At 51.2% G+C, this 24,839-nt stretch overlaps 1 protein-coding gene across 3 annotated transcripts in view; it reads right to left on the bottom strand.

Annotated features, from left to right (window-relative positions):
• PRICKLE2 (prickle planar cell polarity protein 2) overlaps nucleotides 1-24,839 on the bottom strand; it is a 157,916-nt gene that overhangs the window by 32,134 nt on the left and 100,943 nt on the right. For all 3 annotated transcript variants that reach the window (XM_036331660.1, XM_036331661.1, XM_036331662.1), the window contains 5 exons: nucleotides 24,460-24,573; nucleotides 20,761-20,898; nucleotides 17,441-17,644; nucleotides 13,547-13,733; nucleotides 7,787-8,659 (listed from right to left, as the gene is read on the bottom strand). In XM_036331660.1, coding sequence (XP_036187553.1) covers nucleotides 7,787-8,659; nucleotides 13,547-13,733; nucleotides 17,441-17,644; nucleotides 20,761-20,898; nucleotides 24,460-24,573 — 1,516 coding nt within the window. The remainder of the gene's footprint in view (nucleotides 1-7,786; nucleotides 8,660-13,546; nucleotides 13,734-17,440; nucleotides 17,645-20,760; nucleotides 20,899-24,459; nucleotides 24,574-24,839) is intronic.

The raw sequence follows: 24,839 nt of genomic DNA, 5'->3' as shown, positions 1-24,839 counted from the left end.
CCCATTGCCTGGCTCCCAGGATGGGCATGTGACTCAGGCCTGGCCAATCAGAGCAACCGTCCTCCCTGGCCACAGGAGTTAGCTGAACAATTGTTAGGTGACCCAAGTCAGGCAAATGTGACTTCATTCTGGGACTTTCGTGACACTTAAGAAAGCGCAGTCCCCACACCCCTTGACCTAAGCTCCTTAGCCAGGAGCTGCTGAGCCACCTCTGCTGCCCCGGGAAGAGCCTGCCTGAGAACGGAGCCAGCGGCCAGGCGGGGAAGCAAGGGCAGGGGAGAGAGAAGCAAAGGCTGGTGCCGTCAGTCCTGCTGACACCTGCACCCAGCTGGGCCTGGAACCAAAACCCTGTGAACTTTGCAGTCACTTGACTTAGAAGAGATCTCATTTGTTTACACAAGTTGGAGTTGGGATTCTGACACTTGCAGCTAAGAGTTCTGTAATTCCCGTGAACAGACAATCCCCAGGCATTTGCCAAGGAGTTCCCAGGCTGGCCCGGGAGCCACCGGACGGGGCTCAAGGTGAATGGGAGGGTCTCAAGTCTGTGCAACCAGCCTGGGCACATATCCTCCCCCGGGGAGGGCGTGAACAAGGGGGGCTGAGGGTGGCCGCGCAAGTGGCAAGTCCCGGGTGCCTGCTGCCCAGGAGGTTCAACCAACAGTTTAAAGAAAGAAACTGGGTTAGAGGATGGGTATCCAAGTTATGCAGGGGAATAGGAGAAAGGTTCTGCATTACAAGGAGGAAAACCATGTCAGGCCTTCTTGGTGCGCCGAGCCTTTGCAGATCCCCACACTGTTTTCTCCTTCTTTTTGTTTGCCAGCAACGCCGAAAACTCCCGCACTGCCCCTGAGCAATCAGTGCATCTCCGTGTTGCACAACCAAGTTTCCTTGTCAAGGTGTGTAGGGGATGTGTGTTAAAGGCGTGGACGTGCCCCAACAATGCAACACGGTTCCAAGGCGGACACAGGCCCTTTCAGACTTCTGTTCCTGCTGCGTCCCTGCACATGCTGGTCAAGGACACATGCACTTCCAGAGGGTTCTGGTCTGGGTTCCAAATCACAGAGAAGCCCTGGCTGGTGTTTCTCAGTGGTTAGAGCATTGGGCAGCACACCGAAGGGTATTGGGTTTGATTCCCAATCAAGGGTACATACCTGGGTTACAGGTTTGATCCCTGGCCCCAGTTGAGGCATATGTGGGAGGCAACTAACCAATGTGTTTCTCTCACATCAATGTTCCTCTCTCACTCTCTCTCTTGCTCTCCCCTTTCCACTCTCCCTCCCTTCCACTCTCTTTAAAAAAATCAATGGAAAAATAAAATATCCTTAAGTAAGAATTAACAACAACAACAAAATTAAATCACAGAATAGGCAAATTTATCCATTTCTGTTTTCAAATTCATCTTCTTCTTGCTCCCAGAAGTCTTCCCCCACGGGGCACTGGGAACCTCTGCCAATTTCCTCTCCTAAGTCACCCTCATCCTCTTATTTCAGTCTACACCTTGGCCGCTGCCATCATCACCTCTTTCCTGGCTGCACAGTCTTGGACTGCCTCCTAATGGGCCTCCCTGCATCACACTGGCCTTCTTCTGATCAATGAATTCCTCACAGGGAAAACAAGCCATCTTTAAAAAATGCAAATCTGACCATGTTACTTCCCCTCCCCATTTGTCCCGAAATTTCCAGGGCTTTCCATTGTACTTAGTGGAAAGGCTCAAACCCTTAAAATATCCTGAATGCTTCTCCACCATCTAACCCTTCCTTCTCTTAGTTCTTTATACTGGCTACCACAGGGCCTTTGCATATGCTGCCTTTGCTGCCTGGAATGCTCCTCCCCTTATCCCTTAAGCATCTCTTTTTTAGGATATCATCTCTGAACTCCTGACTCGGCCTTATCCCTCTTTGTATATGCATTCCTAGACACACATTTACCACAGATGGAATTTCCTATCACACAGCTAGATTGTTCCTATCTATTAAAGTCCACTACACTGTGAGGTACAGGAGGGCAAGGCCCATGTCTACTTTGGCTCAGCAGTGCACCCATAGACCCTTGCCCAGGGCATGGCACGGACCAATGGTAATAACAGCTAATATTCCCTGAACACTTGGAGGGTATTAGGCACTGTCCCAAATTCTTTATGCAGATTAACTCATTTAATTTCCACAAAAACCTTCAAAGCACTGTTGTCATTCCACTTCAAAGATGAGGACGCTGAGGCACAGAAAAGATAAGCTAGCTGCCCAAGGTTCCATAGGGATTAATCTGCGAAGTCCAATTTCCAACTCATTCATTCTGCTGTAGCTCACAGGGCAGGCACTCAAGGCTGGCTGGCAGAATGAATGAGCAGAAACCATCTTTCTCTTTCCCCACTCCTATCCATACCTGCATTCCCTTCTCACAGGTGCCGGCTCTCCCTGACCCAACCACTCCTCACAGAATCGGCTGATCCCCAAAGGATAGCCACATTCCCGGCCTCGTCATTCCCGGGCCCTTCTCCAGGGACCAGCTGTCCTGTGGTGTGGCCTCTGCCTGCAGCAACCGGTCCCAATTCCAAGTCTACGGTACGCCTGGCTGCCGGGGTCCAGCCCCAGCGGGTCCAGGGGTTCCCAAAGGTGTGGACGGAGTCGGCGAAGAATGTTTTACACGGAGACAGCGTTCAGAACTCTCTAGCTTTCCTTAGTCTCCGTGGATCTTCCCTGTGCCTGGCTGAGGCCACAGAGAAAGATCCCAAGGCAAGCTGAGCCTTTATTTTATAGTGAGAGGTAAACAAGGTAGTGGTTACCAAAGTTACACTGTTCTTGTGAGTTTCACTTGTTTACACCATGATTATACTTCCTGCACTTCCTCAGCCCATTAGCTTCCCAGATAAGATCTAGGGAGCCTCATAAGGTCAAGCCTAATTATGCTAAGAGGACTGTGCCCTCTAAGCTGGGAATTGTTTGTGACTTTGCCCACAGGTCAGTCCGAGGCTTAACACTGTATTAGCTCCCTACACCTGGCCCTGTGACATGAACCATGCCCCTGCCCTGCACCACAGCCTTAGTCTCCTCTGCACTGCTGCCCCTGCCTGGGGCCAGACCTGCACGTGTCTCCTCTGTCTTTCTGGCCTCTGACCGGGCACACCGTCTGGGACTGCCACCTTTGCTTCTTGTCATTCAGCTCTCACTGGACACTTGTGCTCTCGAGTTTCCCTCTAGCCCTGCCAGAGCCACACAGACACTTCAGCAAACTGCTGCCACAGGAAAAGGAGTCCTGTCGCTTTCGATTGAGCCACGGTACAATTATCCTGAGTGGGCTCACGACCCTTCATGTGAGGATGCACGCCAGAGAGGTGAAGAGCAAGGGTTTTGCAGACCTATCTAATAGATAGTAACAATCATCCAGGGTCAGGTCCTGGCCATCAGTGGTGACTGAGGGGAGGTGACTACTCTTTGAACTATAGTGTACTCATCTGTAAAATGGGTGTAATAATCAGCCGTATCTCACAGGGCTGTTGGGAGGGTTATGTTACCGATGAAGTCATTAGCATGTCAGGTCACAGTCAGTGGTCTGTAGTGATTATCATCAGTTACTGTCACCGTTATCACTCACTGCTGCCATGGGGTCGTGGCTGAGGGCACAAGCTCTGGAGCTAGAGCACCCATGTTTGAGTTCTCCTCCTCCACGTACACCTGTGGCCTGTGTCTCACCTATTTCACCTGTAAAATGGGCCCCTAACAACTCTACCTACCTCACAGGGAGGTGGTGAGTTAGTCCACATACTGTAAGGTGCTTAGAACTATACCGAGAGCACAGTGAACACCAAGTCATATTAGCTGTCATGGATGTTATTACTGTTTCAAATACCGTGATCATGCAGGCTGCAGGCTACTTTGGAGTTGAATTCAGGGAATGGCTTCTGTGAGGCTCCCCCTGGCGCTGTGTAAGGGGTGACCGTGCCCGCTGACTCACTCCCTGTGAACGTAGGGATACACTGTGTTTTCCAAGGAGGGACGCACACTCCCAGTTCTGGCCAAACCGGGAGGTGCCACAGCCCACATCTGAGGCTGGCATGCCACTGGGCCGATCTGTTTTTCCAGATCTGTTCTAAGGAAAAACAGTGCCCACAGAAAGATCATGCTTCATGCCAGATTAAACATTATAGACGTATTCAATAAGGTAAGTTGCTGACCATGGGGGAAAATCCATTATCCTGAAATCTAGCTTTCATCAAAGGATCAAGGTGTTGCCACTAAGCCCTTTGTGACACGTACGTGTTACTCACAGGCTGAGATTCTAGGGTTTAAAGATGCTCCGGCAGTTCAGACACTGCCTTCTCAAAAGACTGCTGAGTTTTCTGGCAAAACCCAAATGCAACAGTGCGAGCTGGCAACAAAGACCGACTCCCCGCTAGTCCGCACCGCGGCCCTGGTGGCTGCTACGTACAGTGTAGGGTTTGCTCCCGTGACACGCGGTGAAGCAGTGTTTCGAATACTAGTGGCAATCTTCTAGGCTATGTCTGACAGATCCACGGAAACACAGGAGCACAGAATGGGTTTCTCTCGTCCCCTGTCTCCACGCTCCTCCCACGCTGGTTAGGAAGAGAGCCCACCGGAGCATCTTCACACCTGGACATACGTGCGGATGTGCACGGCTGGTGGACAAGGGAGCTGCAGCCGCTAAAACAGGTCTAGAGGCCAAATTATGCACTGGCATGTTTGAGACGAGAGAGAAACAACAGAAATAAAAAGGTACCAGGTAACCATTTAAAGGGTCAGATGTGTCAAGAACTATGTTAGTGATTTTAAATGCATTATCATTTAATTCTGACAAAAACCCTCGAGAGGAAGTATGATTATTCACTAACTGTCTTGGCCGAGGAGACGGAACCTAACAGACTTGCAGTGACTCACTCCAGGTCACAGAGCTCACACTGATGAAGCTGGATCTGGACCCCGAAGTGACTCTGTAACTGGTGCTCCAAACCCTTAATGAACCGGGACTCTGAAAAGCCAGTTCTCCTGTGAGCATGTCCATCCTCCCTCCTTCGCTGCTCACCTCCCTCGCCTGTGCTGTCCAACAGGGTAGCTGCTAGCTACAGGTGGCTATTGAAATTGAAACTGATTAAAAAGAAATGAGATTTGAAATTTAGTTCATTGCTATTGAGCAGTTAAAATATGGCCAGTGCAGCTGATGGCCTGAAATTATAATTTCATTTAATTTTTGTTAATTCAAATTTCAGTGGTCACATGTAGCTAGTGGCTACCATGCTGGGCAGCGCTGCTCTGAGGACTTTTTCTCGGCTGCATCAGACATGGCTCACGCTGCTTTCCAACGCTCAGAGACAGAGGGGCACGAGTTGCTTTGCCCAAGGAGCCATAGAAAACCCCAGGTCTAAAGTCCCTGCCTCTTTCTTAAGATCAGAGACTATATGGTCTTCAAATGTACCCGCGTGGCCTTTCCAACGTTCCCCAACTCCCAGATCTGAGTGCCCCGTAAGTTCCAGGGTGAGGACAAGAAAATAAGAACAGACAAAACCCAGGAACAAGAGTTCTCAGCAGGGAGCTGGTTAAATCGCAGGCTCCGGGGTCCCACCTCTGCAGGCTCTGCTGGGGGGGGGGGGGCGGGCTGGGGGCCTGGAGTCCATGTTTGAATCAAGCAGCTAATGATTGGGATGCAGGTGGTGTCGCTTTGAGGCGCTGCTTTGGAGGCTGCCTTACTTATCTCCTGGCCTCTTCCACAATTATAGCACATCAATCTTCGGAGAACAGCGCAAGCCAGGCTGGAAGCCAGGCAGTCATCGTTCCGCACTAATTGCTCACTTCTACGACATTATCAAGGTGCTTAGTCACCAAGGCCCCTCGTTTTTCCATCTGAAACACGGGGGTGAGGATGTGTGCTATTTGTCCTCTAGGACAAGTGAGAACACACGTGTGGAAGCATTCGAGGGGGACAGCAGCTAAAAACACACGCGTAGACATCCCGCAACTCAGAGACCCGTTCTGCCTGTTAGCAGAGAGTTTACCTAGATTTCACATTTTTAAAAAATGTAATTTTTTTAAAGCTATCTCCACAAGAAGAGAACACTCATTCTCTTGGTTTTTCTTTTTCTTTTGTTAATCCTCACCCAAGGATATGTTTTTATTGATTTTAGAGAGAGAGGAAGGGGAGAGAGAGAGAGAGAGAGAGAGAGAGAGAGAGAGAGAGAGAGAGAGAAACATCTTGTGAGAGAGATACATGGATTGGCTGCCTCCTGCACTCACCCTGACCTGGGATCGAACCCACAACCTAGGTATGTGCCCTGACTGGGAATCAAACCCACACCCCCTGGTGCATGGGATGATGCTTCCACCGACTGGGCCACCCAGCCAGGGCAAGTGCACAGCTTACCTTGTCTGAGCAAGTGGGAGATTTGACAGCATGGATTCATGTTAGGTTGCAGCCTGGTGATTAGGAGTCACATGGGGTCATGTGCACAGGTTCAAGCCCTCCCCACCTTTGAAAAGCCGGGTCAAGTCCCTGAGCCTCTCTTTGCCTCAGTTTCTTCAACTCTCAAATGAGAATTTATTAGTCTTCCTCCCTCACTGGGTTGTGATAATTAACCGAGTGAATATTTATAAAGTGCTTAGAACAATGTTTGGCACATGGCAAGAGCTGTGTCACTAGCCGAGTGAATAAATAACTGCATGTGGCAACACGCAGCGGGAGTTCACCTGCGCCAGTTTACCGGTCTCCACCCAGACTCACTGGGCTGTGGGATCCGCTATACCCGGTAGATGTGGTCTCCCTCCTCGGGGCCAGGCCACCAGGAGCAGATACGCTCAGTGTATCTCAGAGCGGTACTTCTCAAGCGACACGTGGTGACGGACCAGCTTATTTTGAATCTGCTGTGGACTGATGGGTGCCTTCCTGAACAGGACTGATGCACAGCAATGCCACATGCAACTCCTGCAACACACCACGGGTTCTGCAACACCCTCGCTGGTGGGCAGCTGGGCCCATAATGAGCACAACAAACATGTACTTGCGTGTTGTCAGATTGCTCTACGAGTCCCTAAACAGTGTCCTTTTAGTCCTTATCTCGCTGGGCACTGCGGCCAGCCTGGGCCTCAGGCCCTCGGAGTAGCGCCAGCCTAGGGAGCATCTCCACGTCGCCACACGCACACGAACCAGCCACTGTGGCTGGAGAGGGTGGGCATCGGGTTCCCTCTCTCTCTCTGTCCTCTCCACGTCTGCCCTTGGCAGCTCTGTCCATGCCTCTTTTGTTGTTGTCTGCACACTAAAACCAGCTCCCTAATGAGAGTCTGGGCAGCATGGCCTCCAGCTCACAGCTGTCCCTCCTCCTGGATGTCGCCTTTGACCAACAGGAGCTGCCTTGCCCGATGCCACACCCACAGCCTCGTGTCCCAGTCGCTTGCCAGGAGCCCAAACCCAATGACCGACTGACATGGTGGTGCCAACATCAGCCCCTTTTCTGCAAGAGGGAACCAACTGGGTGGCACCATCCCCAGCGCCCCGCTGGCTCCTGTCCCCACAGCACCCTTCACTTGGCTCCTTCCCCTCCCTGTCCTGTGTCCCCCCCGCCCCCTCCTTGGAAGCACCCTCCACACGTCACAGGCACCCGGATGTCTGCCTCAGCTCTGCTTCTCGGGAACCCAGTCACAGAAGCCTTCTGAGACTTGGGTGCATCTTCCCCAGTGACCTGCTGGCGGGGGCGCACAGTGGGACAGCATGCACACCCTGAGGACCGGCATCAGGTCACCCCGAGGCCATCCAGGCCGTGTGCCTGCCGGGGAACAGAACCTACCTGTGGTGTTAGACAGGGCCAGCGACTCCATGGAGCCCCGAGGGGTCTGCTCCGTGGGCGTCATGTCCTCGGTGTATTTCAGGGAACTGAGTGGACGGCGGGTCCGGCACTGCTGAGAGGACATGCCCCCTTCCTCCTCCTCCTCCTCCTCATATTTGGGGACCTGGATGCTGCCTCGGGCCTCGCCAAAGCTCTGGCTGGACATGTCGCTGTAGCTCTCCTGGGACCGCAGCCTTCCCGGGTAGTAGTCCTCTCGGCACTCCTGGATGAAGCTGCCGCCGTGCCCCTTCAGGGCCAGGGACGAGCTCCTCTTGGGGTTGCTGAAGTGCGGGGCCCACATGTCGGGCGCGGCGCCCGCCCCCTGCGCCCCGGGGCTGTAGGAAGTTCTGATGTTGCACTGGCTGAGCAGCTGCAGGGGGCTCTGTGGCTGGCCCTGCTCCAGCTTGTTCCCGTAATGGAAGGGCTCGTCCCGGCTCCTCCAGATGGGGTCCCGGTTGAGGCTGGGCGTCTGGCTGGCCAGGCTGAGCAGGTCCATCTGCAGCGACAGGGGGTCCACGTCGGCGGACAGCCGGTTGGAGCTCACCTGCAGCTGGCCGTGCGGGCTCAGCACGGGCTCCTCCGTCTTGCCCTTGTTCTTGCCGATTTTGGCGCTGCGCCGGGATTCCTTGGCCCTGGCATTCTGGAAGGCTGAATCGGACGAGTCCGAGCCATTGGGGTCCTCCCCGGCGCTGCAGGCCCGGGAGCAGAATATCTGGCCCTGCTTGGGGAGGAAGGGCCGCCCGAGGAGGGACTTCTTGCAGTGAGCGCAGCAGAAGCAGGTCTCGGTGGCGTGCCAGTGCTGGCCGTCGTAGGTCATCTGGCCCTGGTCGATCCCTGAGGAGAGAAGACATGGGAGAGGCTGACGAGCGGCTCAGACTTCTCACTGCACTGTGAGACGTACACATGCTGGTGTGGCCGGGGCTCCACCTGTGGCAGGATCCCATGTGACTACACCCGTGGTCAGGCACCTCGTAAATGGTACTCATGTCCTATCACCCGCGCCTCCTTCTAGTTCCAGGCGGCTCCTTGTAACTCATTTGCTCTGAGTAGAGAAACTAGGTCAGAATGGCCTGCCATGAATCCTGCCCGGGGCACACTTCTCCAGACAAACAGCATCATGATACCAAGGGAGGACAAATGCTTTGCATAGATGTAAACTCATACAACCCCTCCAGGGCATGAGGAGGTGCCTCACATCATTTCCATTTTTTTCAGATGAGAAAACAGGCACAGGAGGCTAGAGAACCAGCCGAATGTGAAACAGCTGGAGTCACAGATGGGATCTACCCAGGAAATCTTGCCTTCCCACGACATGGGTACCACCTCCTTCACTCTGCTTAGGGGTCTGTGCAAAGGTCAGCTCCTTGGGGAAGTCGTCCTGTCCACCCCACTGACACCTCTCCGTCACCCCCCACCCACACCTGCTGCATTTCTCTTTATAGAATCATCTGCCTGCCATCGGGCTGCACACGTGCACCTGTTCACTAGTTCTCCCTCCACAGCCGCGACGCTCTAGGACCATTATCCCGTTTCTCTGTTTCCCCCAGGAGCGTGGCCGGGGCGCCGAAGGGCTCTCCATATGCTGAATTGGTGGGTGAATTGAATCCCTCCGCCAGTGTATACCACTCGGAAGGGTACCCACTTTGTCCTGGTCCCGGGCGGCGCTGGTATACACAGTCTCCTCACAACTGTGTGAGACCCGCCCACAGCCCCGCTGCCCTTGCTCTCAGCGCTCTGCCTTCTTCCTGTTATAGGACTTAGTCTCCCCATGGGGCCCCATCTCCCTGCCACCCTGGGGCCGCCCAAAGCTACACCTGGACCCAGTACGGGCCAGGAAAAGAACGTGTCTCCCAGCCCAGTGGCTGGTTCAGGGTGGGTAGGTGACTTGCACCCGGCCAAGAGGAGTCCTGGGGCTGGAGTATGACAGTGGCTGAAGAATGAAAGCCAGAGCTGCGGGGGGCCCGTCCTGTGGGGACAGCCTGCTGAGAACGCAGCCCCACAATCGCTGTGGGAAGGAAGGGGACCTCTGGGGTCTGACATGAAGGTCTTTTTGAAAGGCAGTACTGACATGATCCTTCCCCTTTGGTGGTTAAGAATCCTAAGCCTTTGCAGGAATAACTTTCAGAGCCTTGTCCAGAGAGGCGGCGAACAAAACCGAGAGAAAAGAGAAGGCCAACACTGGGCAGCTCTCCTGCCCTGTTGGTGCACCCTCACTTCCCGGCCCCGGGCCCAGGAGAGTGAGGCGTAAGGCACAGGCTTCTCTGCTAGGCTCCTCCCCAAGCCAAGGGTCTTGGTTTCTTTAGGAGTCAGCCCTAGGGACCCAGAGGGGACTGTTAGAGGGACAGGAGCCGCCACCAGGGCCACCCCAAGGGGAGTGGGACACTGGACAGCTGGCTTCCACTCAGCACCGTGTTCCCCACAGGAGTGAGAACTGGCTGAGGCAGGACGACGGGGTGGGCAGCACCCTGGCAGGTGAACGAGACCCTGCCATTCCAGTGGCTGTGAAGATGCCGAGCTCCATCAGCTTGGGTTCAAATCCGATTCTGCCGCTGTCCGGCTGTGTGACCCTAGCCAGTGGTCGGCAAACTGCGGCTCGCAAGCCACATGCGGCTCTTTGGCCCCTTCAGTGTGGCTCTTCCACAAAATACCGACTTCTGCGCATGGGCCACGAAATTTCAAACGCACTGTATGTGCGCCCACACATGGTATTTTGTGGAAGAGCCACACTCAAGGGGTCAAAGAGCCTCATGTGGCTCTCGAGCTGTGGTTTGCCGACCATGGCCCTAGGCAATGGCTCCATCTCTCCGTGCCTCCGTCTCTCCCTAAGGGAACAGGGGTGATTGTAGCACTTACTTCATGGTTGTTGTGGGGACTGACGGAGTTAATATGCAGAGAATGCTTAGACCCCTGCCTGTAACTATTCTCGTCTTGTATTTTTTTAGGTCTTAATGCCTGTCTCCCTCTTGGCTCCGATGGCCACTGCCTGGACGCAGGCCAAGGGCGAACTCAGGCTGACTTGGTCTCTCCGCCTCTCTCACTCCTCTCCTCCAGGGACCCGAGCTGCCCTCCCGGCTGCCCTGGGTCCTCACTGTGGGCTCCTGCTCAGCACAGATCCCCGCAGCTGCAGCCTCCCCTTGGGTCACAGGCCTGTCCTCCACCCGCTTCTCCGTGCTTCTCTGTGCTTCTGCGAGGAAACGTGCTCAGATAGGCAGCAGGGGCCTCCTTCTGGGGGTGGGGGCCTCGCAGAAGGCTGGGTCTCTGTGCGGAGGGGCCGGGAGGCGTGTTACAAAGTGGCCCAGCCACAGCCGAACGTGGTCCCTGATAAACATCAGCGACAGTCACATGGTGCCCTGAACTGCCCCTGAACTCTGAACATCTGGAAAGGGCTCTGCCGGTCCAGGGAAGTAAGTGCTCTTTTCTCTCCCCTCTAAGCCCTTTAAGTACTTCTCTGAGGGCGATGTGTCTACTGCTGCCACAGCCGCCGTCTGTTTACAGGACTATTTGCTGTGCGCAGGCAAAAGTACCGTTGCCTTAGCAACGGTGGCCTGATGCAGGTCTGCTCTGAGCAGCTATATAAATACGGAATATTTGCAGAATGTGGTCAGAGTAAAGCACCAGGGACTGTGGTATGCATGATACACAGAGCATGCCTTCACCGCCGCAGGAAATTACATTTTACAGAAAAGTGGGCCTAGAACAAAAAAATCAGGGGCAGCGTTTTAACGCAGCAGAGACAGTTCTGCAGGCCGCGGAGCTCTTTTCTGGTAAAACACGCTCGCCTTTTTATGGATTTAGGAGGAAAGAAGAGGGAACGCCAATCACCGTTCTTGAATAGCTAGAAGTGAAGAGAGAAGGCGGGGCCTTCTGAGGGGCGGCGGCTGTGGGCATGGTCAGGTTTTCTCTCTTCGTGCCACTGAGCGCAATCCACTGAGCGCAATCCGCAGTGGCAGTGTCTGGAGCGGCTCTGACGCCCCCCAGGAAAGGGACAGAAGACGCAGAAACACTGATGAGAAGGGGCATTGCTGCTGTGAGCACGTTTTCTGTACACTCAGCCCCTCTCACTTGAGCAAGCACCTACTTGCAGACTCAGACTCACAGCGAGAATGTGGGGCAGGTAGGTGCTCTGTCTCCCCTGACAGCGTCCCACCCCCGCCCTTCCTCACGGGCCCAGACACTTGTCCAAACCAGGGTCTCCATTCCCTAACGCTTACCGTTCAAGGAAGCTTATCTCTGACTGCTCTGACCTCGTGAGAGTGAAAACTGTGGGATTCTTGGTTGGCACCAGGCCCCGGAGAGTGAGGTGTTTAGGGCTGGGGAAGGAACCTGGGCGGCCCTCAGGCCCCAGGAGGGAATGCTGCTGGGCAGAGGTCAGCACAGCAGTGCTCAGCCCTGGGCCTGGAGAGGCCGCCAGCCTGGGAAGGCCTCCCAGCAGCAGGCCGTTTGGGACGGACACTCGACAACAAAGGACTGAGCACACGTAGGTGCCTTGTCCACAAAGCTGTGATTTCTGTCCACGCACGAAACCCTCCAAATGACTAGCTGATTTTATATTTGAATGCATCACTTCTGATGAACCAGGGAAGCATGTCAAACTCACGGCCCACGGGCAGCATGCCTCGTTTAGTTGGCCCGTGTTAGCCTTTGAGTCTGACATGCTTGAACGGGGGAGACAAAGCCACTTCTCCCTGTCCCTGATGAAATCTCTGACTTCCTCCCCATCGACCCACCGCTGGTGAGGCGCTGGCAGCGTCTGAGCACGTTGCCTGGAATTGCACAAACCACAGGAAGACCAGCTGCTGGCCTCACAGACCTTCATCCCCGGCCAGCTTTTCTTTCTTTTTAAAGGGCAGCTCTTTCTCAAGGTGCCAGAACAGGCAAGTTGAAGGAAGAAGCCACAGATGACCGGAATGGCATTGGAGGGCGAACAAATTGGTTAGTATGTGCAGAGGGAAAATGACTTTCCCCATCTCAGAACTGCCACTTATTTGGGGGGTTTATAGCTTATGGGCTATTTGAGGTTTTCTTGCTTTGTATTTGGCTGGGTCAGCCTTTTTTTTTTTTCTTCAGACATGCTTGCCAGAAGCCATTTGGTTTTCTTGACTATCCTACCAAGAAAGCTGCTTTGGTTTCTCCCTCTATTAACACTCGAGTTTTCCAGGGAGGCAGTGGAAGACATCTGTTTATATTTTCCTTCTGAGCCCCTCCCCTTCCCTTGGTAGCAGGGCTGTACATCACATGTCCCACCCAGGGGTGGGGCTATGACTCAGGCAGACCAATAGGAAGCCCTTATTCTCTTGTTTCCAGAGCAGAACACATGACCAGACCAGGACCTATGGGGCTCCTATATAGAGAACCTGACTTGGATACTGGAAAAGCACAGCCCCACTCCTCTACAGGATACAATTGCTAAGATGCACATAATTGGAGGGTCATCGTGGCCACCATGAGAAGGCAGCTTGCTCCCGAAGGATGCCAACAGAAGGCAAGCCAAGGAGAGACACAGAGGGAGAAAAAGAGTTTGTTTAAACCCTTGATCCATCTCTACCTGATCAACATACTCTTTGGCCTTTCTAGTAATGTACGCCAAGAGAGTCCCGTTATTCACTTACGCCAGTATGAGTTGGGTTTCTACCATTTGCACCCAAAGGGATTCTAATGACACCAGACACAGTGAAGGTCCAGTCCCAGGAGGACCGGGCTGAGCCCCATGCGTTGCCTCACCTATGTGTTGGGCACAGGTGTCGCAGTATTCCGCATACAAGGACTCGAAGCAGTGGCAACAGTAGGGCCTTCCCTCCTTCATGATGTAGCGCTGGCCGCCCAGCACCGTCTCGCACTCGAAGCAGCAAAAGTGTTTCATGTGCCAGTGCCGCCCCTCGGCTTCGGTGCATTCGTCGGCGAAGATGATCTGGAGATGGGGAAGCCGGATGGTTAGGACCCGGCCAGGAGAATGCACATTACATGAGGACAGGGAGGGGCCCAGACTAGAAGGGTGGGAAAGCTGTCCCCCCTGACAAGTTGTTAAACAGAATTGGGTCAGAATATGCTCATTCTATATCTAATCAGCTCCCACATTTGGATTTGCCTGAAGTACAATTAAACACGGTTTTCAGTCTGGCCTTGTAATTAGTTTAACCACATTTTAATGAGAAAGAAGGTTCTAAATATGAAGAATATAGAGTAGGAACCAAAATTGACAGCTCATGGGCACTTTGAACATACGTATCTGTTTTACCTGACCTATAACAGTATTTTTAAAAAGTGGGAAATGCTATATAAACACCTGGAATCCTGGTTTATCTTTTGAGTATATCATATGTGGCAACACGCAGTGTATGTCCCCGTGTAGCTGAGTAGCTGGGGTGGGAAGAGGCGCTGCTGCTCCCAGGTGAGTGGTGAGTTCTCAGTTTGGTCCTACTCGTCACCACTCACTGTTGCCTTCATGAGCCACCTTCATGTGCAATATCTGTTGCCGTCAGAGCATTTGTGTTTTGACCTCTAATGTAGAGTTTTTAAAAATCTAAAGCAGCCCTGACCAGTTTGGCTTGGTGGATAGAGCATCGGCCTGCAGACTCCAGGGTCCCAGGTTCGATTCCAGTCAAGGGCATGTACCTTGGTTGCGGGCACATACCCAGTGGGGAGTGTGCAGGAGGCAGCTGATCGATGTTTCTCTCTCATCGATGTTTCTAACTCTCTATCTCTCTCCCTTCCTCTCTGTAAAAAAATCAATAAAATATATTTAAAAAAAAATCTAAAGCATAGATTTAAAAGTTTCCTACAAACTACAGTAATCAAGACAGTGGGTACTGGTATAAGAATAGACACATAGATCAAGAGAATAGAATTGGAAGTACAGAAATAAACCCAAACATTTATGGCCAATTAATTATCAACAAGGGTGTCAAGGACATTTAATTGGGGAAGAATAGTCTCTTTAACAAATGGGGCTGGGACAAGTGGAGAGCCACATGCAAAGCAATGAATCAGAACCCCTACCTCACACTACACACTATAGGAACTCAAAGGGATTAAAGACCTAAAGAGCCAAAAACTATAAAATACCCAGAAGAAAACACAGGTATAAATGTTCATGACCTTGCATTAGGCAATGGTTTCTTAGGTATGATACACTAAAAACGTAAGCAACAAAAGAAAAAATATATAAATTGGGCCTTACCCAGTTAAATTGTTTTGTGTTTCAAAGGACATCTTCAGGAACATGAAAATATAACCACAAAATTGGAGAAAATACTTGCAAATCATGTATCTGATAAGAAACTAGTATCCACAATATATAAATAGTTACAATTCGACAGTGAAAAGAAAAATCATATAATCTAAAAAAATGGGCCAAGGATTTGAATAGACATTTCTTAAAAAAAGAAAAATACACAAATGGCCAATAAACACATGAAAAGATGCTCAACATTATTAGCTGTTAAAGATATGCGAGGCACAACCACTTTACAGCCACTCAGGTGACTATAATAAAAAAGATAAGCAATAAATGTTGAGAATGTGGAGAAATTGGAATCCTCATTTATTGACAGTGGGAATGTAAAATGGTGTAGCTGTTCTGGAAGAAAGTTTGGATTCCCTCAAAAAATTAAACAGAATTTTCATATGACCCAGCAATTCCATTCCTAGAGAACTAGAAATATGTGTCTGCACAAAAACTTGTACATGAATGTTCATAGCAGCATTGTTCATAATTGTTTAAAGGTGGGAACAACTTAAATGTCCATCAATTGAAAAATGGCTAAACAAAATGTGACATATGCATACGACTGAATATCATTCAACCATGGAAAGGAATACAGTACTGATATAGGCTACAGCCTGTATTAACCTTGAGCACATCCTGCTAAGTGAAAGAAGCCAGAGACAAAAGGTCACACATTGTCTGGTTCCATTTATATAAAATGTCTAGAATATGTAAACCCAGAGAGACAGAGACTAGATTAGTGGTTTCCAGGGGCTGGGCGAAGGGGAAAGGGAAGTTCGTTTGTGCTAATAGACAGAGTTCCTTTCAGAGAGGGGAAGGGTGGTGATACAAATGGTCTGGAATTGGATAGTAGTGACGGTTGCACAACTCTGTGACTATATTAAAAATCACTGAATGTACACATTTGAAAGGGGTGAACCTTATGCTCTGTGAATTACATCTCAATAAACAAACATTTCAAAGTTCTTAAAGCAGTGGTTCTCAACCTTCCTAATGCCACAACCCTTTAATACAGTTCCTCACGTTGTGGTGACCCCCAACCATAACATTATTTTCGTTGCTACTTCACAACTGTAATTTTGCTACTGTTATGAACCGTAATGTAAATATCTGATATGCAGGATGTATTTTCATTGTTACAAATTGAACATAATTAAAGCACAGTGATGAATCACAAAAACAATATGTAATTATATATGTTTTCCGATGGTCTTAGGCGACCCATGTGAAAGGGTCGTTCAACCCCCAAAGGGGTCGCGACCCACAGGTTGAGAACCACTGTGGTTCTATTTGCCATTAAGTAACATAATGCTGTGTTATGAGCACTCATTTCCAGATCTGGAAACTGAGGCATGAAGGTAAAGCGGCTGCCTAGAATCACCGAGCTGCACCTGAACTGTTTCCCGACTACTTGTCTAGTGGGTCTCTAGAACATCGCCATTAGCATTAGAATCCAAATTAGTTAAGGCTGATCAACTTCCTCCTAGAAGAGCGAATCTCTCCTGGACAATTTATAAGGAAGAATTGCCCAGGGGGTAGTGAACTCTGGCTGAAAAAGAGAGTACTGTTTATACAGTCCCACATTTCTGCTTACAGGGTAGAGAGAACCAAAAATCCACTCTGTGCAGGAGGAAACCCCTGTCCAAGACCTTTCCCCCGATGAATCCCATCATAGTGGTCAGCTTTAGAACATTCTCCTTTCTGCTCCAAACTCTTACAATTTTTTTTTTTTATTGAGCCTATAAGCTCCAAACCTTTAGAGCTAAATGAGGTGTTCTAGTCTTCCAGTTCACAGGTCATACCTGGATGTACTTCTGGCGGGAGGAAGCACAGGCCTGTCTGCTGTCTTACTCCGGGCAGCAAATTCAAGTTCTTAGAGTGCAGGCAGAGTATCCATCTGCCTCCTGGATCCTCATCAGAACTTTTATAAGTTGTGGGAAAATGAAATAATGCTACCAGCTTTCTTCTCAAACCAAATTGTCCCTCTGAAGCTCAGAAAACAGAGCTTTTAAAGATATAAGTGGCACATCATTACTGATGATTACTCCCTGGGATTTGGACTGAAATCTAAAGCTGCACGATACCATGGTTCTTTTCTTTAACATTCTGAATGGACCCAATGCCAGGAGTCACCTCAGCTACAGAAACCAACTGCCTTCCCACTGGGTCCACGAGGCTGTGCGTTCAGTGATGCAGGCCATGTCCGGGCAGGCCAGCCATCCGGGATGGGGGACTTCTCTCAGAAAAGGGTTAATAAAGGAAGGCGGAGTGGCCTGTGGTTTTCCTCCCTGCAGAAAACCACAGCCCTTCCCCCCGCCCCCAACTCCCCTGTGTGGGTTATGCCACAGCGGGCTGCGGGCAGGGCTGTCAGCCCACGGGAGCGCACTGACCTCGTCACAGGCGGCACAGCGCGGCTTCAGGCACTCGGCGTGGTGCCGGCCGCAGTAGATCTTGCCATCCTGGTAGAAGTAGATCAAGTCCACCAGGAGCTCGTTGCAGACGGTGCATATGAAGCAGGGCGGATGCCAGCAAACCCCGTGGCCGGCGCGCGACGCGAACACGGCGATGTCCCCGCCGTTAATCTGGCCTCCGCACTGCGAGGCAAAGGAAACGTGAGTGTGAACAGCGCTCCCGTCGCTCAGACCGCGCACGGGTGACAAACGGCCGCCACCTCCACCCGTAATCGACCATAAGCACTTATGTTCCCACGAGGCCCTGTGCGACCTGCTTTACATACGTGCTGCCTCCCCCTCTCTCCTTGTGTAGGGCCACCAAGGAAGATGAAGATTAAGGAACTGAGCAAATCAGGACTCACAAAGGCGGGAAAGAGGAAAACTCTGCATCAGGAGGCACACTTACACAAACTCCATCCGGAGGCACAGAGAGGGTTAGAGGAGGAGGCTGTGCGGGCTGAGGGCAGGAGAGGGGCCGTAAGGTGATAAGGGGAGCGGGTTCATTCAAATGTGCCCGCCTTTAACTATTTCTCTGACAGTCTTTCAGGCCTGCTCTTAGCCTGTCTCCGCTAGCATCCTTCTACATAATCCTGATGAAAAAGGCACCATTTCTAAGACCAGCCTCTGGAAAGGGCTTCTTCCCTGTCCTCCATCATCTTCCCACTCACGTCCCCAAGCTCCTTCCCCATCCAGAAAGGGGCAAGGCAGAGTCCCCGGTAGCCCATGCTTAAGGCTGGGGTGAGGGTAAAACAGATATGGTCTGAGGGCCTTTGAGGGAGGAATCAAGTGTGAGGCAGTGGGTCCGGGGGCAGGATCTCTGCTGACCATGAGGTTCACAGCCTGAGGGTCCAGTAACAGGGCCCCACATGAGGGCCAGAGCTCTGGGGACAATGTCTGCAGAGTAGAAACGCTACCTCCTAACCTTTCCTACATCACGGGCCACCCGTGGGCTGAACTGCTTTCTAGAAAAAGGAGTCAAGAGCTCATGGAACTGGCTCTGGGAGCCCGATCATGTGACCAGACAGAGGGAAGACTATGCTACAAAAAGCACTAACCCTTCCTCTTATAACATTAGTAGAACTGGGGTAGCACGCTGTTAACAGGTAAACTGAGGCACATTCAAAATTTCAAGAGTTTACTTGAGCAAATGCTGGATCGTGTTGGGCAGCACCAAACTGGAGGTGGTTGGAGCGCCCCACGGATGGGAGCTCGGGGGCAGGTTCTTACAGAAAAGAGGCGGAAGCAGAGAAAGCAGTGGTTTGAGTGGCTGCAACTTAAGTAGTCATCTTATTTGGGAAAGCCTGATTCGAATTTGTGATTGATTGTTCTTAAGTTTCATTTTCTTGGATTCTGGTACATTGATTCTGGCTTAGGTTTTGGTTTGCTACCGTACAAAGTACTAGAGCCACCTCCTCAGTGCAATGGCCTCTTTGTTTAATTACCTTAATGATACAGAATCCCATTTAATCTCAACATCATTCTATGACACAGGCATTTGCTATCCCCATTCATGGCCAACGTCATTTGGGAGAAGCATGAGTCAAACTTACATCTCTTTGTCTCCACGCGCTTGTCACTTCCCACAAATGCCCAACCTTCCTCTGTCTTAGGTGAGCCCCACTGGGCTGCCTCTGGGAGAGGCAGAGGTCCTGCATTGAGCTGAGTCCCACATCTTAACCGCTGATGACCTGCATCTCCAGGTGGGTCTTACGGATGAAGACCCCACTGCCAAAAATCTGGTCCTTTGGCTCCCCTATGAAGTATTACCTTCATTCCATCCACCTCAATCTTCTTACTCTATCCCTCTGAAATCTCAAAAACAAAAAAAACCCCAAATGTCACCCTCCCCGCCTCAGGTATTATCTTGGTTTCTCGTCTCTGATCTGGCTCACGTATCTTCAGCACATGAACCGGCCCCTTTAGTCCAGGGGTGGGGAACCTTTTTTACGCCAAGGGCTATCTGGGTATTTCTAGCATCATTCGCAGGCCATACAAAAATATCAACTTAAAGATTAGCCTCCTATATTTGGTCAAACACTTAATTAACTCACCCCTAATGCCTTGGCAGGGCCAGACCTAATGATTTCTTGGGCCTTATACGGCCCCGCGGGCTGGACATTCCCACCCCTGCTTCAGAGCTTAGGCAGTAAGACGGGCCTGTACAAAACGCACAGGGCTAAGCAAAGTGCTGAAAATGACAGTCAGCACAGAAGGCTTTTGGCAGGGTGAACACAGACAGGCTGGGTTCCCACCACCTTGCTTTCTTTTTCTTTTTTCAATTGATGAGAGAGAGAGAGAGAAAGAGAGAGAGAGAGAGAGAGAGAGAGAGAGAGAGAGAGAGAGAGAGAGAGAGAAAGGAAGAGAGAGAAAGGGGAAGAGGGAGAGAGAGAGCCTGGCTGCCTCCTGCATGCACCCTGACAGGGAATTGACCCTGTCACCTTCCGGCGTACAGGATGACGCTCTGACCAACTGGGCCCCACTGGCCAGAGCAATCGCCACTGTCCTGCTTTCCTTAGAACCCTCCTCCGCCATCCCCTGAGAGCAGGAGAAAAACAAACCCGGACGCTTCAAGCAGTGAGGTCCCAGGGAGAATGCAGGAGGCTTCCTGCACTTTGCTCAAGAGCCCTCAAACCAAGCGGATGACCATTTACCACCCTGTAAATGTCACGGTCCTGGGAAAGAGGCTGGCCTGGTCCAGGCAAACTCCACTTTCTAAAGGACGCATTTAAAATATAAACCCAGCATATGTCAATCCTTGGCGCAACTCTTTCCAATGGGCACTTAACCCCCAGGCCCTGGCCCTCTGTCAGTTCTCCTCCTTCACGCCCTCTGCCCTGCCACACTGCGAACCAACAGGAATGTCCTGCCTCAGGGCCTGTGAGCCCTCTGTCCCCTCTGCCCCGCTGCCCTTCCCCAAGGCCTACGTGCTTCCCTCTCTCAGTTCTGGCTTGTCTTTGCTCAGAAGCCACCTACTAAGGGGCCCAGCCACTTTATGAGAATGGCAACCCCACCCCCACTCCCGGCATTTCCTAACCCCTTCCCTGCTGTATTTTTTTCTATCTTGCTTATTTATGTTATTGTCTGACTTTCCCCCCTAGAACATAACTCCTCACAAGGGCAAGATGAAGCTTTTAAACGTTTGTTCACTGCTGTATCCCCCTGCCCAGAACAGCGGCTGGCCCAAGCAGGCACTCAGAAAGTGAGCGTGAAGGGCGAGGCCGGGGAAAGCCAGCCGGGCAGTCCACCTCCATGCTCACCTGTTCGCAAATGGCTCCCGTCATGGTGACTGGGAAGGGCCTGACATTCCCTCGGCCCAAGTTCTCACGCTTCCTCTGGCTGCTGAAGAGCTTCAGCTCCCGCTTCTCCTCCTCATCCAGGGAGTTGCAGTATCGGACCTGCAGGGACACAGAGGTGGCAGGGAAGAGTCACTCTTCGCTCGTCCCCTTAGGATTCCAAAGCTCAGGCCTCAGTTTTCTCAGCAAACGCGCTCCTGTTTGGTGTTAGGGTCCTGGCCTGGACTTGAACACGGCCAGGCTTGGGGACATCTGAAATGAGTCTCTACCTAAAGGAGCTGACTAAAGGCACCAAACTCTGGAGCCCAAGACTCGGGCAGGATGAAGGTCCGTAGCTGTTCCTCATCCTCACTGCCTGACTGCTCCCCACACTGAGCCCCCACTCCCAGATCTGGGACTTTCTCCTTCTTTCAAATGGATTTGCATCTTCAAACTGATTGTGGGGTCCTGATACTTTCATGGCCGGTGCCCAGGTAAGTGGTCCTTGACACCAATGACGGCCCCCGGCCAGCGAGCCAGAACCATTGTCGGTGGGTTCATAGCTTCTCTTCTCTCAACTCATTGTTGGGAAAATGGGGAACCAAAGGCTTGAGACTGAAGAGTTAGCTCAAAAGCATCTGTGTTGCTTTATAAGAGTCCCTGCCTGCTTCTCTGTGAGTCGGAGGAAAAAGCCACCTGCTGGGCTTTGGTTAATGCATCAACTTGCATTAAGCTATGATCCTTCTTGTCAGACACAGACACACAAGGGAGGGACATCAAAAACATTCGATCCAGTATTTCCCTTACGTCTGCACACCTTGAGAATTTTGTCAGAGTCTTGAACTATTACCTACTTAATGGTACTGTTGTGATTAATAATAGGAAAATCTACACTACTAAAAGAGAAACATGCAAATTGGCATCACTCCGCTATGCCCACCAGCCAATCTGATGAGTATGCAAAGTAACCCAACAAAGATGGCGGTTAATTTGCATACACAGGTGTGGAGCGAAGATGGAAAACAAAGTAGAAGCCAGGTGCTGCAGAAGGGAGCAAAGCTATGGAGAAGCAAGCGGGACGGCGGAGGCGGGAGGGAAGCAAGCGGTGGGCTTTGGTCCCTTCTCTGCTTCGCTCTGGCCGCAGGAAGCCCTATTCTTGCAGGAATCTTCCTGCAACGGGCCTCTAGTTATTAATAACAGGAGAGGAGCAAAGGGAAGGCCAAATATTATGGGCATGTCTTTTGGGCAGTTTCGCCAGAAGCTAAAACTTTACACTCCCCAGTGGTCCAGCAAAGGGGTGACAGGCAAATGCTCAGTAAAATTGGGGGGTGACTGCTGCAGATGCTTTTCTGTTAGTCACACCTGGGAGCAGGTCGCTGGCCAGGGTAGGCATAGCCACCACAAAAGCGTGACTTTTGGGATATTTGGTCCCTGAACAAAGGAGTTCGCTCTCTTCATTCCTCTTGGCTCTCTTGTTTTCTCTAGCTCTTGGTGTGTTTGGTTGGCTCCTGGCTTGTGGGGCTCCCCTGCATCCCGCTACATGGCCCACGGCCATGCGCTCCCCACACACAATGGGCTAATGGACGGCAGCTGGCCTGATGCTGAAGTGGACCCGGCTTCAACATGGAAGGAAAGCTAGACACTGGCTCTGGTTTTAGCTCTATTGAAGCCCCACCTACACTTCTTCCAGGGCTGGACTGAGGGAAAGGGGACTTTGGAAACCCAGTAATTCCCCTGTAAAAATCAGAGGGCGAACATAAACTAAATAGAGTGAGAACGAAACCACATGGTTAGATTCTACCTGGATACCTTTGGCTGTGGGAGGTCCCGAAATGCGGATTCTTAATGCTGCAGCTTCCAAGCTACAGCTGCTGCCCCACCTGAACTGTCTCTCCCTTCACTATCCACGAGGAATGAAATACAACTTACGAGGAAGTGCTCTCTCATTACATGGTTCAGTTTTACACACTGCCTTGCCCGTGTCCCACCTCAAGTCCCGTGCCCACCACACTTTGGCAAACAGTGCCCTAACCCCACTGCCTGCCTCACTTCAGAATAATCTGAGCATCAGAAGGTTAACTGAGATGCTCAGATGCCTGTCAGCCAGACGGCTCCAGGGGGCCTTTGAACTAGGCTGGTGCGTCCTAATTTAAAAACCAGGGCGGCTGCAGATATCAAAACTGTCTTCTCTGGGTGAAAAAAAGAATGATCAAATGTTTACGTTAGGATCACCCTTTGTTCCCCACAGGGCCACGTCTAAATGGGTGAAACTGCCTCCGGGTCCCATGGAAGGAATTCTCACCAGCAGGAAGGAGGGATTTGAAAGGTCTCTTTTCATGAAACCACAGTTAACCTTACACAGAATAAACCATTAAAAGCAGAGCAGAGCGGATCAGGTCCCTCTGTGACGTAAAAAGTTAACAGAAAAAGAAACCGTCTTCATGCGGATGCTTCTCTCCGGGAGAGAACCCAGGGCCCCCAGCAGCCCGGACTATATGGTTACGGACACTTTATGGACAAGCTTTTAAAGACAGGCACACCCCTCCTGCTTGTAAAAACCCGCATTTTCACTTCCAAGTTAGTTAACTGGGCGTCAGGTTACAAGGGTTGCTTTCGGCTTTAAAGAGGAAGCATTATTTATACACTTTTTAAACGAAGTCTGAAATGAACACTAGGGAAGGGAATCACGGCCCTCTTTCTAGGAGCTGCCTCAGCGTGTAAGCTTTTGCTCCACTTATCACTTATTCAAATGCACTTTCGTGGCTCCTGATTTACCCTTTTCTTTCAGATGTGGGGCGGTAAAGACTAGAAAGCACTCAGTCATTTCCCTGGGATCCAGCTTGCGGGTGGGACAGTGGGTAGCTGGTGTCTCACCAAGGGGTTACCTCTCTTTTCAATCGAAAATCGTGTTTCTGTTTAAAATGTAATCCAGTTCAGTGGACAATTCAATTCTATGGGATTACAACTTTTACAAACCCGATACTTAACAATTAATGGTTAGTTTACAAATCTAAACCCCTCAAGCATGAGGAGCTTTTAAAAGTATATTTACAAATGTCCCTTTAGGATCAATTTATCTCCCAAGATAAATGCCTGCTCACAGCGCTGTGGGTGGGGGTTCAGAGAACAGGACAGCCTGCAAGCCAGACTTTCAAGGGTGCAAAGGGTGACCTCAGCAAGTTGGACTTTAAACGACAAAAACACAGATTTTCAGAGCTGCACATCTGAGCACATAACGTCAGCTGCCGTGGAGCGTGGGAAATGTGCGCACTCATTTAACGTGAGATGAGGCTGAAAATTCAAGAGAGTCACAAAGTCTTTGCAGGGTTTGAACTGCCCAGGGAATCTCAACCGTCCCAGATGCTCAGGAAACCAGCCTTGCCCATTCTTCTTCAACTAAGAAAGCCTGAAATCTGCCTTCAAATGTTCGTGCTCCCTGGTTAACCTCAGAGCGCTAGTAGTGCCAGGCGAATCCAGCCCATACTGAGACTTTGCTTTTTGGTAATGCTCTCCAGAAGGTGTCTGAGAGCTGTGTTTGGCTCTAATTAAGGAAGCTAAAACCTAAACTAAACGGCCAGAATGTTTCTTTGGAGATCTTGATCACAGCATTCCAACTGTGGAAAGGTAGGTAGGTATTCGGGGAAGGTTCTAAGGAAGGCTCCCTAAGGCCCCCCAGCCCCTTACCTCATTGTCATGCGGCGGCAGCTGGTGTAATAGCTGCTTGATTCGCAGCTTCTCCCCGGGACTGTTGACATAAGGAACCTTCTCTTCTGGGAGACAGCTGTAGTACTGGTGAACCTGAGGGTGAAAAGCGCACAGGTGACCGGCCGTTCCGCTGTCTGAGATGATTCCCACAGCAGGACACAGGCTACGTCCCGCCGTCCCACCCTGCGAGGAGCACAGCGGCATGCGTTTCTCACTGCCAGCAGAGAAACTCCTTCTTCAGGAAAGAGCCCAGCAAATCCCCCAGCTCTTGGGGGCTTTCCCTCTCTCTCCAAGGGAAAGACAAAAGCCAGCGAACTCTCCTGGAAGAAGAGACATCGGCAACCATGCTGGCGAACCCG

The sequence above is a fragment of the Myotis myotis genome, unplaced genomic scaffold (genome assembly GCF_014108235.1).
Source record: "Myotis myotis isolate mMyoMyo1 unplaced genomic scaffold, mMyoMyo1.p scaffold_m19_p_13, whole genome shotgun sequence".
In the NCBI taxonomy this organism is placed as follows: domain Eukaryota; kingdom Metazoa; phylum Chordata; class Mammalia; order Chiroptera; family Vespertilionidae; genus Myotis; species Myotis myotis.
Note: the sequence above shows the minus strand (reverse complement) of the source record. Positions and strands in the feature narration are given on the sequence as shown.